Source organism: Thalia democratica, chromosome 1 (assembly GCF_965202585.1).
Source record: "Thalia democratica chromosome 1, ktThaDemo2.hap1.1, whole genome shotgun sequence".
NCBI lineage: Eukaryota > Metazoa > Chordata > Thaliacea > Salpida > Salpidae > Thalia > Thalia democratica.
Genome location: NC_139165.1, coordinates 56,404,570 through 56,423,667, shown reverse-complemented (window position 1 = coordinate 56,423,667; position 19,098 = coordinate 56,404,570). Strand labels below are relative to the sequence as shown.

Sequence of the window (19,098 nt, the reverse complement as noted above, 5' to 3'; positions counted from 1 at the left end):
TGAAAAATCTAAATCATTTCCCTGTGTTAACAATACTTTAGATGAAATATGCATGCCATCTATCTTCTTTTTTTTAGCCAATCTTCTTTAAAATTTCACAGTAAGTTCATTACTGAAATTTGAATATATTTAATGTGTAGGTTTTTTATTAAAAAAAATTATAAGACAAAACCACCTATTTTCTGGTTTTTTTATCTAAAATTTCAATTTTTCAATATTTTAAAAACAGCAACAATAAAAGTCTTTAAACTATTGAATTGTGTTGGAAACTTTTACAAAAATACAATATCTCAAAAGTTAAATAAAATTTTAAATTTCTATAAAAAATGGCTTCTAATTTGTACTAAAAGCTTTTATATGAGAGCCAATGTTATTTTTTGTAAAAAAAAAGTTGGACCTCCCCATGCCCTTAATTATAATATTGACCTAATAGAATACTACCCCTGCTTTTTAGATATAGTTTTTATTAATATAACTATTTCTAAGTTTAATAACAATTTTATTCTATTATGCTACAAACTGTATTTTGTAGACATTAATGTTGAAATATCAAACTCTATTCTATTATTTTTATATGCTACAAACTATATAAAGTAGACATTAAGATTGTGGAATATCAAACTCTATTTTAACAAATAAAACATCAAGGTTTGAGCTTGTCTCATGGCATAATAAAGTACAGGCTTATCCTCTGTGGAATTTTGTGGATTTTTTTTTTAACGTAAAATAAACTTAATACAGGGTTGCCACTTTACCTGGAAACCTGGAATTCGACAATTTAGGCGAAAATAACCTGGAAAAACCTGGAATTTTGATCAAAAAACCTGGAAAAACCTGGAATTTTTAATAATTTTAACATTTTCAGTACTAAAATTTTAATTTGACACAAAAAATCTATCATATAAACAAGATTTCTTTGTCATCATCAAAAAATTTTTTTATTAAAAAACACATTAAAGTAACTTTACAGCATCTTTTAAATGTTTTTGTACTATTTAACACAGTTTCTTTTATAGAAATTAACTTAAAAGTAAAAATAGACCCAAAAATGTTTACTCTTAAAAACCTGGAAGAAATTTGGAAAACCTGGAAACATTTTTGAAAAAACGAGTGGCAACCCTACATTAATTATATTTTTATATAAATAGATATTAAAATAAAGTTAAGTAGAATATGAGCAGTAGCTCAATAAGTTCTTCTCTAGCACTATTTTTCACACATTTTTTTTTGATAATTTCCCTAGAAATTTGTTACTTTTCTATGGATTTCCCTACAATTTTTTCAAAAATTCAAGTAGAAACCCAGTAATAATTAAAAATACTAATTTTTAAATGTATTTTGTCAATAATTTTTCAATTAAAGATGTGCAAATTAAATATTTTATTTACAACCAGATCTCGGTGACAAAAAATTGTGACGTTTTCAAGTAAAATAAAATAGTGAACTGTTAATATTTAATCAAAATCTTATTTCATTATTTTCATAACTACCTCAGCCAAGTCTTACAGAAAAGCTAAAATTTGACAATAATCATTTGAACTTTGATATATGTAAACTGGAAATACCATTTCAACTGCATATTTTTTTGTTATGATGCAACTAAAAGTTTGAATTTTTTTTATTGAGTTATATTAACCAATGTTATACCCAAATCCTTAATCCACCTAATACAAAATTTAAAACCTAGTTTAGGGTATTAGTGTCAAAAGTTTATTTAAGAAGGACAAGGATATAAAACAGAGTTGCTAAACTTTCAGACTAGTTTGAAAAAAAAAACTCCGACTAATTTTAAAATTTTTCCTAAATTTAAAGCAAGTTTTTTTGACTTAATTTGTTTGAATAAATTTTTGATTTAAAGTAAATTTATTTTTATTTTGGTATTAAAGCTTTGTTAAAAGTAGTTTTTTCAGTTTGTGCCTCATACTCATTTTGTCAATTTTTACTTATATAAAATTAGGTTTGCCTTTTTGTATCAAAAAATAACTATCGTGATATTAAAAAAACGAAAATATCAATTTTTTTTTGTTATTGTGACTTGAGGAAAACCTTATAAAGTAAACAATTTTATTTTTGTTTACAGCATTAGCGAAATAATAAAACTTTATAATTTTTAATGTTTTTATGTATATAAATAAAAAGTTGTATTTATATATTTTTATGAAGTTCATATAGTTTTATAGTACTATTCTAAATAAAGATGTGCAAATTTATTATTTTATTTACATCCACGTTTTGGTAGCAAAAAATTGCGACCTTTTCAAGTACAACAAAATAGTAAACTGACATTACACTGCTGCTTATCTATAATGTTATTTGAAAACTTATTCATGCATGAAAATCTCTTTGAGCTCTTTACAATTCAGTATATTTAGCAATTATAGGATTTAAATAGAGTTTTCTTTTTTCTAGCCAATTGTAGATATTATCTAGAGTAGATTGTAAAGAGATATTTGACTCACTAAAGTTTTTGTATCATCTGCAAATAAACTCATATCACATTTAGTATCAATGTTTGAACTAATATTGTTAAGGGCATAGGGGGGAGTAAACACCCTTTTTTGGTTTTTGATCTTATTTTATATAGTTTTTACTAAGCTACAAGATGCTTTTTACAGATTTAAAAAAATCAAAATAGTTTTTGAGATATAGCCGGTCAAAGTCAAAGCCGACAATAGGATCCTTATGGGATTCGCGAACTAAAATGGCAAAAATAGACTATTTCACTAAAAATCTATCTTCTCCTACGTTTTTTGAGATAACTACCTCAAACTTTCAGGAAATGTTCCTTGATATACTTAAAAAATTCTGTCGGAAGGAATTTTTTTAAAAATTAAAAATTAAAATTTTATATAAAAAATAAACAAAAAAAACAGTTTTTTTTTGGTTTTTTGTTATAAATTTTTTATTTTTTAATTATTTTTAACTTTTTTCAGACAGAATTTTCTAAATACTGCAAGGAACATTTCCTGAAAATTTGAGGTAGTTATCTCAAAAAACGTAGGAGGAGATAGATTTTTAGTAATTTATAGTTATTTGACGTTTTAGTTTGCGCCTCCCATAAGAATCCTATTGTTGGCTTTGACTTTGACCGGCTATATCTCAAAAACTATTTTGATTTTTTTAAATCTATAAAAAGCATCTTGTAGCTTAGTAAAAACTATATAAAATAAGATCAAAAACCAAAAAAGGGTGTTTACCCCCCCTATGCCTAAGCTTTTTCAATATTAGTCTAAACTACTTTAAATACATTTGTTTTTAAGATAAGGAACTATCCATAAATGTAAGCATGTTAATAGTTGAATGTTTGACAAGTGGTTAGGGACAAAACCAAATTGTAATTCAGATAGTAAATTATATTCAAAAAGATGATTTAGAATTTTTATAGATATAATGTGTTCAAAAATTTGAGAAAAGCCACTAGTTAAAGATATTAGCCTATAGTTGTATATTGTTTTTGTTACCTTTCTTATAGTCTGGAATGTCAAAAGACATTTTCCATTGTTTTGGTACTTCAGCTAATTCTATAGAGCAATTGAAAATCAATGAAAGTGGAAAAATTATGGATGGAATTGCTTACTTAATAAAATAAGGTGGGATATTTTCTGGGGTTCTAATGACCTTATCTTTTAGGTGCTTAATTGATTTTTTAATGTCTTCATTGGTTATAAAAAAGCTTTGCATTTTACTACAGTTTTTTTCAGTTAGTTTAAAACTTTGGTGGATATCATCTTTTTTAAATATTTTTTGAAAACTTCTGTTAAAAAGTGAGGCTATTTCAAAATCTGAGGTTAATGTTTTATCTTTATCATTGTCATATCAAAGGGGTATTGCAGTACTTAATTTAAGTTTAGATTTTACCTAACTATATAACTTTTTTAAATTTGGGTTTTTGCAGAATTTTTTATTCATATTCAAAATTGTATTTTTTAACGGCTAATTGATATTCTTTTGACTTATTTACAGGGTTGCCACTTTACCTGGAAACCTCGAAAAACCTGGAATTTGACAATTTAGGCAAAAAAAACCTGGAATTTTGAGCAAATATCACTAAAAAAAACCTGGAATTTTAACAATTTTCACATGTTCAGTAGTAATATTTCGATTGGACTCCAAAAATCTATCATATAAATAAATGATTTTTGCTATCATCAAAATTTTTTTTATTTAAAAAAATATTTAAAGTAGCTTAACAGCAGGGTTCGTGCGCGTCAGGCTAAATCAGGCTAAGTCAGGCTAAATCAGTTTTTTTGAAAAAAGTTGAAAAACGTCAGGCTAAATCAGTTTTTTTATTTAAAAATTTGAGAACCTCAGTTTTTCTCAGTTCAAATGCTTAAAAACTTTTGATTAAAAAAAATTGAGAAATCTTTTAAGATCAAATGGAGATGTGAGAATATTTCTAAATAAAGATTAAGTTATTAAAGACAAAATCAGTCAGTATTTGTTAAAATAAATGCTTGAAACCTTTTGTTAAATCTTTAAAGAAAATTTAAGAATCTTTATATTTTGTTTTGAGTATATTATATACGTCATAATTATAAAAATTCATAAAAAAATACAGTTTAAACATTACAGTTTAGTTCAACAACTTAGCTGTTTGTTTGAATTTGTTTACATCAGCTATGTTTTTAGAGCTTAGTTGGTTGAACTGTTTTAATTTCTAATTAAAAGGCTTTATACCATATACTTTTCAAATTAAAACTTTTAGCATTTTATGTATGTTTAATGTTTATTTAAAGTTATAAGAGATATTCACAACACTAAAACTTAGCTTTAAGATATAAGTACTAAGTTTTGTGGGAGTACAAAATTTAGGTACAATTCAATTTTTATTGCAAGAACAAAATATTAATTTTTTTTTTTTATTTAAGTGTAAGCTTTTTAAAACTGATACGACATCAAAAATCACTGTATTTATTTAGAGTTTAAGATTTATAATTATGTATCAATTTTAAGTATTAGTCAAAATACTATAGTAAACATTTTTTACTTACTTTATACTCGTGTAAGCGTCTCATTTTAAATTTTAATAAAACACGACAATGCATATCATTTTATTATAAATCTTCTGGTTATAATGTTTTTACTTAGTGCTAAATTAAGTTGAACAAATGTGTTTAGTATTTTAAAACTAATCACTAAAAGTAATAGATTAGATATAACACTTATTTTAAAACTTATCACTTAATTTGTTATGTAATTGGCACAGGGGGGTTAATCACCTTTTTCACAATTTAGTCTTTTTTTATTGAGTTGTTATTAAGCTAAGAGTTGCTTTTTGCAGATTTTTAAAGCTCAAACTATTTTTGAGATTAAGCTGGTTGAAGTCGGAGACAACAATAGTACTAATCAAAACCCCACAATACCTAAAATGACTTTTAAAAAGAGATTTTCCTTACTTTGAAAAAATGTCAGGCTAAATTGGTCTCAGTCAGGCTAAATGAAAAAAATTTCACGCACAAACCCTGTTAACAGTATCTTCTCAATGTTTTTATACTTTTTAACGCAGTTTCTTACCTTAAACTTAACTTTAAACTAAAAATAAACCCAAAAATGTGTACTTTTAAAAACCTGGAAAAATTTTTGAAAAAACGAGTGGCAACCCTGTATTTATTAGAGCATTATTAAAATTAAATTTTTAAATAAGAACTGGAAACTTCAAAATCTCCTTTGCATACATTTCTAATTGATTTATTCTATTTTCAAATACAAAATATGTATAATTATTGCATAATTTTAGCTCTACAAGACACTAAATAATAGTTTTAAGTTTTTTTAACCTTGATTATTTCTTTGTGAGTGTGTTAAATGTAATAGCTTATTGGTTTGACATTTGTAAAAAAAAGTAAATATAATTTCAATCATTTTGATATTTAGAATATTTTATCTGATTGGAGGTACTAGTAGTTATAATTTATCTAATTTAATCATAATAGAAAATAATGAATAAAAGATTTAATAGATAAAAATTTAGATTCTTTAATTTAACAAAGCAGATCTAGAAATATTTCTGTAATTTTTTATTATGATTATTTTAACATGCACATTAAAGTATTTTTAATTTGTAGTTTAAGTTGTAGTTATTTTTTAGAAATTTTAATTAAAAAAAAATCAAAAAGCACCAATGGCAGATGAATGGGCAGCAGCTGCAGATGCACAAGAACAAAAGTTTAAAAATCTTAAAATAAATGGTGCTGGAGATTCAGTAAATGAAGAAGAAAAGGCAGACACTGCTACTAAAGCTGAAACATCTCTTCTTCAAAAAGAACTTAGACAGACCCTAGTTGACATAGGTAGCAATACAGTCAAATTAGAAGTGCAACAGAAAGATCCAAACTCACCTCTTTATTCCATAAAAAATTTTCAAGATTTACACCTTCCGGATGATTTGCTGCAAGGAATTTGGGATATGGGGTTTTCTCACCCTTCAAGAATCCAAGAAACTGCATTACCCATGCTTCTTGCTAATCCACCTGAGAATATGATTGCTCAATCTCAATCTGGTACTGGTAAAACAGCAGCCTTTGTATTGACTATGTTGCACAGAGTTGATTTAGAAAGACAAGTACCTCAATGCATTTGCCTTTTGCCAACTTATGAATTGGCATTACAGACTGGAAAAACAGTAAATGACATGGGAAAACATTTAACTGCAAAAGGTCTTTCTGTAGCTTATGCCGTGAAAAGTAATAAAGGTAAGGGAACAGTTTATTTCTAAATGAGCTAAAGTTTAAGTATTTATCAGTGTGCTTTTGTATTTTCCATGGTTTTAAGTCGTTCCTAATTATTAGTTAAAGATATTTTTTCAAATAAGTATTTTGTAGTATAACATTAAAAAAACTATTGTAGAGTTTTGAAGTTAAAAATTATTAATATTTTATCTAATATAAATCTGTTAATTAGCTAGATAGTAGAAATACAGTTCTGTATTTACCTTATATAGTGTTATAACTTATACTGAATATTTTAGTTTTTACTTTCAAATATAGCTTTACTTTTATAAATTTTAAACAATCTATATCTTACAGTATGTTAATAGCTGAACTCATAACATAGTAAATTTACAAGACGATACTGATTTAGCTAGTACAATATTCAAATATCAATAGTATTTTGTAATTTTGGAACTTCATACTAAAAATAGATCAAAAATTATTTTTTAATAAAACTGGATAAAATTTAATAAATCTTGAAAAATTTTCAAGAACATTTGGCAACCCTCTCTTAATTATTTATGTTTCTAATGCTTTTGTGGCAAGATATAGTTGAACATTATCATATTTTTAATTTAGGCAAAAAAAAGGTTACTTGAAATAAAAAAATAAATTTAAAGATAGGTCTAAAGATTTAAGAATCTCAGTCCAGTTTTATTCTTGATCTTGAATGAGATTTAGTTTTTCCAGTCTCTGTATTTTGATATAATATAACAAATGTTGTTCAAAAACTTATATATATGTATAACTTTTGAAAAGAATTTTATATACCTCAGGATGACTCAGGACAGTTTAGAGTCACTTAAAGCAGTTTCTGGTCACTCTGGATAGTTTTTTTTGACTATAAGAGTGGCAAAACTGCCATAGAAAAGGTAATTTATTTTTCAAAAATTAGTCATATTTTACATTAATAATAAAGCAACGGTTTATTTTTAATAATTCTTTTAGAATCCAAAGAAAAATTTGAGATTTAAGTTGTAGAGTTAAACAACTTCCTTATGGAAAAATTAAAATAGAAAGGCCACAATAGACTTTCTCCTACAGTTGTTAATCAAATGTTTTTAGAATTTCTGAGTCTAATCTCACCAAGATAAGTATTTAAAATTATTCTTGTTTTTTTATAAGCATTCCATATCCTAAGAATTTCTAATCTAGGTTAAAGGAATTTTGAAACATACAACAACCTTAAGTAATCATTTTTAAACTATTTAAAAACTCTTTTACTAATTGTAACTTAAAAACTTACCATGTAATCATAAATTAAGTTTTAAATGTATAATTTGATTTATGACTGAATGTGTTTTAAAGAAAATTAATATAAAATCAGAAATACCTAAACATTCTCAAACAGAATTTATTTACATTACTGAAAATATAAAACTAATGTTCTATTTATTGGTATTAGTATTGAAGTTGATTAGATATTAAAAAACATTAGAAAACGTCTAAGCAACTAATATATATTAAATTTTTGTAATAGTTAATTAAACAGTACTTTATTTTCAGATTTTCTTTAATTTTTCTAAATCTGTTAAATTAGGCATAAATGTTTAATTTTTTAATACCAACTATAGGTCTATAGTTTGTTTTTTATAACTTTTGACTATTATAATAATATAAATTTTTATATTGACAGTAAGCAGAAACAGCAAAATTCCATCACAAATCATTATTGGAACACCTGGAACAATGCTAGAGTGGTGTATTAAAAAACGAGTATGTTTGTTGAATTTTTTAAAATAGTTTTATAACTAAATCATGTTTAAAAAACTACTCTATCCTAAAATTTCAAAATGTTTATATTAGAATTTAAAAAAAGTAATGCAGTATTAAGGTCCTAGGGAGAAAGGGTTGCATGAAAATTCAAATTCTAAAAATATGTTTAAAGGGCTACAACTCAAAAAATTAATATATGTTTGAAAAAATAAAAATGTGTAAGTGTGACTTACGTTATAACTAATAGTATTTTAATATTTTTTAGATTTAAAAATCTTAAGCGTAAATTAATTTTCAGGTAGTGGATATGAAGCAAATAAAAGTATTTGTATTAGACGAGGCTGATGTCATGATTGATACACAAGGTTTCAAAGAAATGAGTATTAAACTACACAAGTCCCTTCCAACTACTTGTCAAGTTCTATTGTTCAGTGCAACTTATGATGATGCTGTCATGGACTTTGCTAAGAGGGTAGTGCAAAAACCAAACGTTATTAAGGTTTGTTAGGTTATATTTTTTAAATTTGATACTCTACTAAGGTGACAGGTAGTTAGCGCTTATAAAATTTTGTAGTACAAGTGGTGTAAAATTATGGCTAGTTTTATACGCAACGTTTTTTATTCAAATTGTTATTTTAAACAAACAAAATTGCACTAAAATTTATTATAAACAAAGAATAATATTTAATCAAACTTTTGGTATATTATGAAGCTGAGAAGTTGTGCCGAAATTTTGTATTATACCTCTTGGTTGGTTGTTGGTGTATAAATAGGTTCTTTATTAAAGTTTTAGTGACTTTGTTGCTCCTGGATCGAGTTGTAAGACTAAATCCAAGACTAAGCGCACGAGGATTTTTTTTAAAGTTATGGGTTTTAATTTAGTTATATTTTTATACATGTACAAAGTTATGTTGTGAAGTCCGAAACAATGTGTAAAAATCCGTAGTGTAAACTACAAAACAACTGAATTACAACACAAAGTAAAAATAAATCACTAATTTTTTATTATTTCCATAACATGTATATAACATATGGTTTCACTTCAAATTATAAGTTGGTTTCAAACAAGTTAGCCCTTTTGTGTAAGCGATTGGTTGACTGTCAATAATAACATCATAATTTGGTTGATCTCGATAGAGCCTTGATTGAAAATTGATCTACTTGATAATTTGCTCACAAGTTATACTAATCAATTTTTTTTTGAGTAAATATTGGTAAGTATCCAGTGTTCCGTAAAGTCGGTTTTTGTAACTGCTCGAAATCGAAAGATTAGTGCCGTTTCAAACGCATATCAAAGAAAGCTACTCCTTTTTAATATAAAACTTAGTATTTTTGACAATTTTTTTATTTACATAACTTAGAAGAGTGTTTATTTTCAAGAATATAATTTTTTTTAAATCTTTTTGTTTTTATAAAATGAAACACGCGGTTGCCCATTCAGTATGAGTATAACTTTAGTATGTACTTTTTTATGGATTTCGATAAAGCTAACAGTAAGTTTTTTTTTAAACATACAAAAAAATATTTTATTAGTACAGGGGTCGGCAATCTGCATGAAAATCTGGCCAGCTAGAAAAATATTAAAATCGTACACTAGGTATTCTGCGGTTTGAAATAAAGAGTTATAAAAATATAAGGTATAATTGACGGAGATTTAAAACTTACATAGATATTCCGGGGTTTGTTATGAAGAGTAAAACGGTCTTTTCAATTTTGAAATTTGTCGCGCGACAACAAAATGCCTGCTGACCCTTGATATATAGTAATAAATAACTGTTTGAAAAAGACTTATAAATCAAACCAGGGACGTAGCTAGCTCAAAAAAGTTACGAATCTGCAAAAAAAAAACAAGAATAACGTGCGATGACGTCATAACGGAAATAGAATAGTTTTAACTACCTTTAATTTTATATGAAAAAGTGCAGTTTTGTTAAAAATTAAAAAAAAAAGAATGTTGAAGTATAATGAACAACTGAATACAAGGCAATTTGTACTGCTCTTGACCCCCTATAATTCTTTATGTGTGGCAACTTTTATGAACCTATAAAACCTTTCATTTAAAATAAAAATATTAATTAAGATACTAATTTTAATAGTATTACTGATAGGCCTAAAATATATAATTTAGAAAACAGTTTCCCCATATTCAGAAAACATTTGCAAAAATTGTTGCTTTTATTAGAGAAAAATCATAAACTTTAGGAGTTGAATAAAAAAAAAAAGAGATAAAAAATAAAAAAGTTCACAACATTAGATAAAATTCAGATGTACAATTACTTTATTATTGTCAACAATAATTCATAAAGAAATGAAGAGTACATGGCTTTGTAAATGTAATTTTTAGCTTTGGCAGCATAAAGATTTAAGCTGTAAAAAAGAATGAAACATTTTCTTACTAAAAAAAAATTGTTAAACAAAAGCTGTAAAAAGAATCAAACTTTTTTTATAGAAAACAAATTTATTAAATAAAACAACTTGGTTAAATAACTACAAACTTTGAATATTAAACATCAATATTTTTCAGATACAATTTAAAACATATAAATAAATTCAAACATAAAGATTTCAAAACATAAAATATATTAATTTTTTTATTTTTTTAAACTTGTTAAGAATTAATAATACCACTATACACTTGTTAAAATAAACATTATTAACTTATTCTTTTAAATCTTATATTGAAAAAGTTATATAAAACTTATTTTAAAACCATTTATCAAACATTGATCAAAGAATTAAACTGATATATATATTTTTATTAATAATTTTTCCAATGATTCTTCCCATAAGCTATCTCTTTGGTAATAAATTTTTAATTGTGGCTTAAGCTTATTAATATTAATTTAAGGATAAATTTCTTAAAAATATTACTAAAAAACTCACCTAACTGCATTTCAGAACAACTTTTATAAAAATCTTTTCTAAATATTTGATGTGCCACCAAATGACCTGTCTCAACATTTTCAAATCTTTAAAACAAGTTTTAATTAAGAATTAAAGTTCCAAAATATTAAAAAAAAAACTATAATTTGTATATATTATTCTTGAATTTTTTTTTATATTATTGAGTTTTTCAGATTGTCTTCTTGTTGCAAGCTATATGTCTTATTGTGTTGATTTTTCTGATTTAATAGATTCTAATCTTCTTGATAAAACTTCAGGAAATGATATTATCATCACTGTTTCAAAATTTTTTCATTTTTGTATATTTGTCAACCACAGGGATTTAATCTTAAAACATTCAACTCAGAGAGTCAATTTGATTTAAAACAAAAGTTAATTCTCTATGTTAGTTTACTTTGAGGTTCATCTACTTTAAAATTCATCTTGTTATATATCTTCTATCTGTATTTGCTCTTTTGTAACACAAAAATGTAAATTTCAAAAAAAAAATCAGTTCTTTTGGACTCACCACAAACATTTTAATAGTACAAGATCCTCTCTCTTACTTATTATTTTTACTCTCTCACATCATTTAAACCAAATCTACAGCTTTTAAATGGATTTTTTTACTATAGTTTGCTATTTGATAACAGGAAGCTACACCATGCAATTTAGATGTATTCAATTTGTTCAATATTTACGACACTAAAAGTGCTAGAGAGTACAGTTATTGTAAAAATTATCTCTCAGGAGTGCAAAACTAAGTATAAACGAATACTGAAAGCTAAAGAAACAAGGTCTAAAAAGCTAAATAATCGAAACAAAAGCGAGTTTTTTTCGTACAAATTTTTACGTTTCTGTAGATTTGCAGAAACTACCAAGCTACGTGACTGAATCAAACTATTTAGGATAATTAGAAATAGGGTTTGAGAACACAGTGGATTTTGTCTGTTTTTTGTAAAAAAGTCTAATTAATTTTATTTATTCTTAAGGCGTTTTTTAAATTATTTATAAAAAACTAAATAATCAAAAAACTACGGTGTTTTAGCAACTAATAAACTGTAGAGCTGATGTTTAGCTAAGAAAATTAATAATAGTGGATGTTTTTTTATGGTTTAATTGAACTCAATTTATATAAACTGCTATTAAATTATCTAAACACTTACTAAAGTTTGTAGCCCACGCTTCAAATTTACAAATAATTCATTTTGGTAAATTTACACGTGTTTTATTTTTAATGTAATCGATTTATCACAGCTTTTAATATGTATTTGTTTTTGTTGATAAAAAATTCTAGCTATTGAATAAAAGTAAACCAGTACTTGTACGCATATGCTATAGCATAATTCTTTTAAGCTCAAACAAAACAAATTAAAATGTTTTTTTAGTTAAATTTTTAGTATATTTCTTTAGAATTCTTATACTTAAAAAAGGGTTAATATGTATTATTCCAACAGACCTTTTTTATCAAGCCTTTTGCTATTTTAATCATATTAAATAGAAAATTTACTAGTTTCTTATGTTTTTTAAAAGTTCATATGACTTATAAAAAAAGTATATTTTTATAGTTTTTATAATTGTGTATATACTTTAACTGACTACTTATGTATTTTTTGACAATTATTTAAGCAATTTTATTACTTTTCTTTAAACACATTACTTATATTTATTAAATTAGTAAAGTGGTCGAAAATTACAGTGTTATGCATTCAAATCTTTAGCTAAAGGCCCAGTTTATGTGAGCAAAATAAGTTCGTATACCAGACAAGACTTTAAAGTCTTTATATCAAGTAATTTATAGTAATTTATTCGTTGAATATTTAAAAAAAATTAGTTTTATTATTTTCAATGTCAGGTGGTTTAATTTATTCTTTTTAATATGTCAAGTTTTATTAGCACATGTTGTTTAGTATTAGCACCTAGTTAATATTTAAGTCTACTCTTGATTATTACGTTATTTAATCTTTGTAATCATTAAAGTTCTAACTACAATATACATTTGTTTCAGTTTCAATTTAGTTTAGTTTAGTAAGATATATTTTTTGATAAGCCTTATTTAAAAGTACTTAAATAGATAAAAATGAAATGTGTTTTGTTATAATTTTAGATTAATTTATGTGCCGGTTAAAAAAGTTGTTCAAATACCTGTGTCAAAATCTAAAGCGTAGAAAATTATATTTAGGTGTTTCAGTTTTTTGCTTTAACTTATTATTTTTAATTACCCTCGACTATGTTTTCTACAGACAAACAAAAATTATAAGTTAACTAAAATTGTCGATTTAAAAACAAAAATTTTATATAAATAAAAATAAAAGATAAAAATAACAAGATATTCACACATAAAAAAATTGACATTACTACAGCGTCGCCACTAAACCTGAATTTTATACAAAAGTTACTGAAACTCCTGGAATTTTAAATAGTTTTTAAATGTTAAATAGTGAAATTTCGATAACAGACAAAAAATCTGTCATATGAAAATTTTTGTCATCATCAATATCTTTTTATCTTAAAAACTGATTTAAATTGGCTGTACAGTATTTTTCAATGCTGTTATACTATTTAGCACAGTTTTTTACCTTAAACTTAATCTTAAATTAAAAATAGACCCACAAACAAATTTTTCAAAAACCTGGAGAAAAATTGCCAAAAACCAGTGGCCACCAAAATCATTAGTAGTCCTAGTTTATTTAAAGAAGCTATAATAAATATCATTGAATTAGGTTTAATGTTTTTATTAAGTTGTGGTCAGGGTTGCCACTCGGTCAGGAAATCAGGAAAAGTCAGGAAAAATTTTAAATAATGACAAAAGTCAGGAAATTTAATAAAATTAAAAAAAAGTCAGATTTTGTCAGTTTAAATTTACAAAATTCCTTGTTTTCCAAAGCCTTCAAATGGTAAAAATTAATTAAAAGCCTCTTTAAAGTCAGAAAAAAATACCAAAATTTTCCCAGAAATTTGCAAGATTTTTTTATTTTATTTCCAATGCCTTCAACTGGTATAAAATAGTAATACATCCTTTATAAAACTGCAAAAAATTTCTATTAACATATTGAACAAGAACCCTACTTGAACAAGCAGATTTTGTAAGCTTTTTAGTATTGATGATCTGTAGCAAGGACACTTCCATAGTGAAACTGTGATATGTACACAAAAGTTTATCTAGCATAATTTTAGAATCAAAATGTTTTTTGTTTAAGTAAATAATTGAGTTCTTTATAACTAAGCAGTTAGTTTAGCATTTTATGTAACAAGTTAATGTGTATACTTTACCTCTTTATAATTTTTTCAAAGTTGTTTAAATTTATAAAATAAGTTATGAGAGAGAAATATGCCAAGATTAAGTTTATTTATTATTTGTATTTTTTGTAGAGTAACTTAAGTTTTTAAAGTAAATAAGAGTATATTTATTTGTTACAAACTTTATACTAAATGATAAGAGGAAATATTTTATACAACAGATATATAGTTTACTTTTTTATGTCTTTTTTTTACAGTTACTTAAGTATATCATTTTTTTAATTGATTTTTAATTTAAGAATTTTCTTTTAAATAGTTTGGGTAGTATTTTTTTAAACTAAGTGAACAATTTATATAAATAAAATATGTTTTAAGTAAATACTTTTTATTATTAGATATTTTTAACTTCTAGGTTGCTTTACAACTTATATGCTAAGTCTGACTAAAGTTTACTTTTTTAGTTAGATAAATAGATTATTACTGGTTGAGAGTAAATTTATTCTTCGTATTAAGGTGTTAGATTAGAATTATTTGTACAGAAAACTGTTACTTTATGTAAAACTTGGGTTTTCAAACTCAGACTAACCATTGTATTTTTTCAGATCAGTATTTAATTGTTTTTTATATTTTGATTATGCCAAAGTTTACATATTCTAAAAAATTGTGTTCTTTATTGTTTAAGGTTCAACTGTAAAAATTTGTTATTGTTTTAAAATTTTAGTTGTGAAAGTTCGTTAATAATTCAAGGTTTTAATGAGTAAATCTATCAAAAATCCCATTTTTTTAACTTAAATTAATTTAATACTTAAAATAATCAAAAAAATGATGTACTTTCAAAACCCTGGAAGAAATTCTGAAAAACCTAGAAGAAATATTGAAAACCTGCGGAAAATTTGCCAGAAACTAGTGTCCACCCTGTACATACCTGTATAGTCAGTTGTATTTAGTCATTTAGTCATATACAGTACACTACCGCTTAAGTACGCAAATTGAACCCGACCAAAAAGTGCGTACTTAGCACGGGTAGTGCGTACTTTTTAAAGACAAAGTATAATATAAACTTTAGTTGTTTGTTTTCTTTCTTAAAACTAGCCACCAAATAATTAAGCCAAATAAACAAGTCTTTTTATTTTAAATAACATTTAATACATAATTCTAATCTGCAAAACTTTTTATTAGATTTGAAAAACATTAATTTGTCTATAAAAAGTTTCTACATAATTAATACATACTATTAATATAGAAAGTCAATGTCAGTCAATGGTATAAAAAAGAATATTAAGCCATATTTTGTTTTGTTAGAAGCAAAGTACCAAACTACATTGTGTTTACCAAACATTTTGAAAACATCAATGTTTGTACATTTAAATTAAGTTATGACTTAACTATGTTGTATTTGTAGGTTTTTTAGCTTTGTCATCTAGATTTATTAATTTAATAGCATTACAGCTCAAATATCATTATTCTTTTCACTTTTCTGTAACCACTACATAAGTATTTAGTTTATTAACATTTAGCAACAGGACTGTCACAATTGGCCACTTAGACTACTCAGGATTACTCACCCTAATTTAAAATTTGTGAAAGTCTTAGGCTAACTCAGCAGGTTGGCCATTCTACCTTTCTTGATAAGTGCGTACTTAAGGCGTGATGCGTACCAAAAAAAGTGCGTACTTAAGCGGTAGTCTACTGTAGTATATGTAGTCGTTTAGTCGTATATGTGCTATATAATTGATTGTACCTGTATAGTCAATTGACAAAAGTATATGTCAGTTATCAATCAGAAGTAGTATTTTTTATTGATCGCATAGGCGGATGGGTAATGCACTTTTTTTACATGTTGATTTTTTTTTAAAGGTCTTCAACTTAGCTATCAGTTGCTTTTTGCCGTTTCTTATAATTAAAACTAGTTTTTGAGATATGCGGAGACAAAGTCAGAGAGCTAAATAGGATTTTTATGGAAGGGTGAAGCTAAAAAGGCTATTTCATTACAAATCTATCTTCTTCAGTTTTTAAGCAATTTTTCTAAAACTTTTTCAGTTTAGACTTAATTTCATAACAAACAATCCTATTGTAGGAATTTTCAAAACTTTTTGAGTAAAAAATTTTTTATTAAACAAAATATTAAAATATAGATATTTTTAATTCTTTTAATTATAAAGGTATTTTTTAAATTTATTTTTTAGTTGTTACAATATGATTTTTTCTTATAATGCAAGGGACATTTCCTGGAAACTTGAGGTCAATAGCTTATAGATGAAGGAGAATATAGATTATTAGTGAATTTTAGAAATTAAGAGAAAATCGGTCTTGAATTTTTTTATTTTGTACGGTTGTATCAAATTTATTTACAAAACTTGTTATATCTCAAAATAAATTAGATTTATTCTATAAAAAGTATCTTATAGTATAGTAAGCTTTTAAATAAAAGCCAATTTTAACTTATGTTAAAAAAAAAAAAAAGACTTTCCTATGCCCTTAAAAGATATTGTTTACTTGATTTGATCGTCAGAATTAACGCCTTATTCATTAATTAACTGTATTGATCTTATAAACTAATTTTGATTAGATTTAAATAAAATATGGCACTTTCCGAATTGAATTAAATTTTGCAGTTACGGCGAGACGAAGAAACTTTGGATAATATCAAACAGTACTATGTTGAATGTAAGTCGCCAGAGATGAAATACCAGGCCCTTGTCAGTATCTCTTCAGTTTTGTCTGTCGGTCAAGGTATAATATTTTGCCGAACAAAAAAGATGGCCAAGTGGCTAGCCGAAGAAATGTTAAACGACAAATATGTTGTTTCCATGCTTACCGGAGACTTAGATGTTGTAGACAGAGCTGACGTGCTTAAAAGGTTAGATACCATATTCAAGTTAACAAAGTTGTTTTATGTACAACTTTAATATGTTTAAAAATTTATTTCAAACAAAGGGGTAAACTACAAACATTTAAACAAACATTTTTTGCATACTTAATTTTATTTTTAAAACTACATTAAAATAACATTTATATTTAATGTATTGTTCAATATAATAACAGCAAATCTTTCAAATTTTAGAACAAAAATTAAAAAAAAAAGTTGTTTTATAAATTTAACTACGTTTATACTTTGTATACAAACTATATAAAAAGTTCTTGTTATTTTAGATTTAAGGCTGGAAAAGAGAAATGGCTGGTGACCACTAACGTGTGTTCACGTGGTATTGATGTAGAACAGGTGACACTTGTTATCAACTTTGATTTGCCAATTACCTTTGACACTCATACTGCTGATTGTGAAACTTATCTACATAGAATTGGAAGGTTACCTATAATTTTATTACGCATTCCATAAGTAACTTATTCGTTAACACTTTTATTGACACGAAAAAGTATGTAGTATGTAATTACTTTTACCAATAACTTCTTTTAAGTTTTTATATTTATCTATAGACAAATTTCTACAAAACTAAGATGTAACGTTTTTAGCGTAGATTTCTTATGAATAGTTTTTCAAATATTATATGCAAATTTTTAAGTTTTAATTGAAATTAACAAATTGTTTCTAATTCAGAACCGGTCGTTTTGGAAAATCCGGTGTTGCAGTTAATTTTATCTCCAATAGCCAGGACCGTGAAATTCTAGATCAAATTAAAAGCCACTTCAAGAAAGACATCATCCAACTTAAGGATATTGAAGACGATGACGAACTCGAATCAAAGCTTGTAGAAAACTAACATTTTAGCTAAACTAAAGTACATTTTTGCATTTTTTTTGTTTAAATTCTAAAAAAATATTTTTATCTAACACCGAACTAAACATTTCAAAGTTCAACATTGTTTTTTTTCGTTCCTTTTTTTGATTGAACTATTCTTAAGACTTTAAATGTTTACTTCTTAGATCGAAGAAATAAGTTTTTAGCGAGTTTAACGTAAATTTTAAAACAAATTTATTTAAAGTAAGTTTTTATGTTGACTATTTTTATAATTGAAGCTAATACTCGTTTCAGAGATCTAGACAGAAGTTTTTTAAAACTTCTCTTTTAGTTTTTAGTTTAATAAGTTCAATATCACAAAAATGTAGACTTTTTGTTGTTTTGAAAATACATTCTATTAGATTAATTTAAGCATTTTCTGTTTTAACCACCAAATTTACAAATATAGAAAAAAAAACTTTAATTACTGACATAGGTAAATGTTTACTTAGTAAATATTGTTAGTATTTGTCTCGTTCGTTTAAATATATACGATAAAATAAATTCTACATTTTGTATATTGAAATAGCATAAGTTTGAATAGAAAACTAATCATATCACGTTTTTATTTCATTATCGTATAGCAGCAGGACTCCTCAGGTAAACGATTTAATATGGATTTGATCTATTCTTCTAATTGTATCATTAGTAAATTAAGAGGAAAATGCTTGTATGTAGTTAGTTTTATATTGTTTTCGACGCTTGAGTCTTTGCAAATGAAAAAAAATGAAAAATATAACCTACTTGTTACATTTTACCAAATTGGTCAAATCTTTTTTTCCAACTCTCTTTTTTCATAGAATATGCACG

The 19,098-nt window shown here is 25.2% G+C and overlaps 1 protein-coding gene across 1 annotated transcript; it reads left to right on the top strand.

The window, feature by feature from the left end:
* LOC145844327 (ATP-dependent RNA helicase DDX19A-like) lies at positions 1-18,755 on the top strand. The gene is made up of 7 exons (XM_082951720.1): positions 1-100; positions 6,129-6,692; positions 8,347-8,426; positions 8,725-8,925; positions 17,165-17,409; positions 17,703-17,858; positions 18,109-18,755. Exons 1-7 carry the CDS (start codon positions 49-51, stop codon positions 18,269-18,271), a joined length of 1,461 nt encoding a protein of 486 aa, XP_082807846.1. The 5' UTR covers positions 1-48; the 3' UTR covers positions 18,272-18,755.
* Positions 18,756-19,098: the final 343 nt, after the last annotated feature.

Excerpts from the sequence above, each read along its gene's own strand:
- LOC145844327 (XM_082951720.1), top strand. The coding sequence starts at position 49 with ATGCATGCCATCTATCTTCTTTTTTTTAGCCAATCTTCTTTAAAATTT. Across the intron at positions 6,693-8,346 it reads TGCCGTGAAAAGTAATAAAG|TAAGCAGAAACAGCAAAATT; the intron begins GTAAGGGAACAG and ends TTATATTGACAG. Across the intron at positions 8,427-8,724 it reads AGTGGTGTATTAAAAAACGA|GTAGTGGATATGAAGCAAAT; the intron begins GTATGTTTGTTG and ends ATTAATTTTCAG.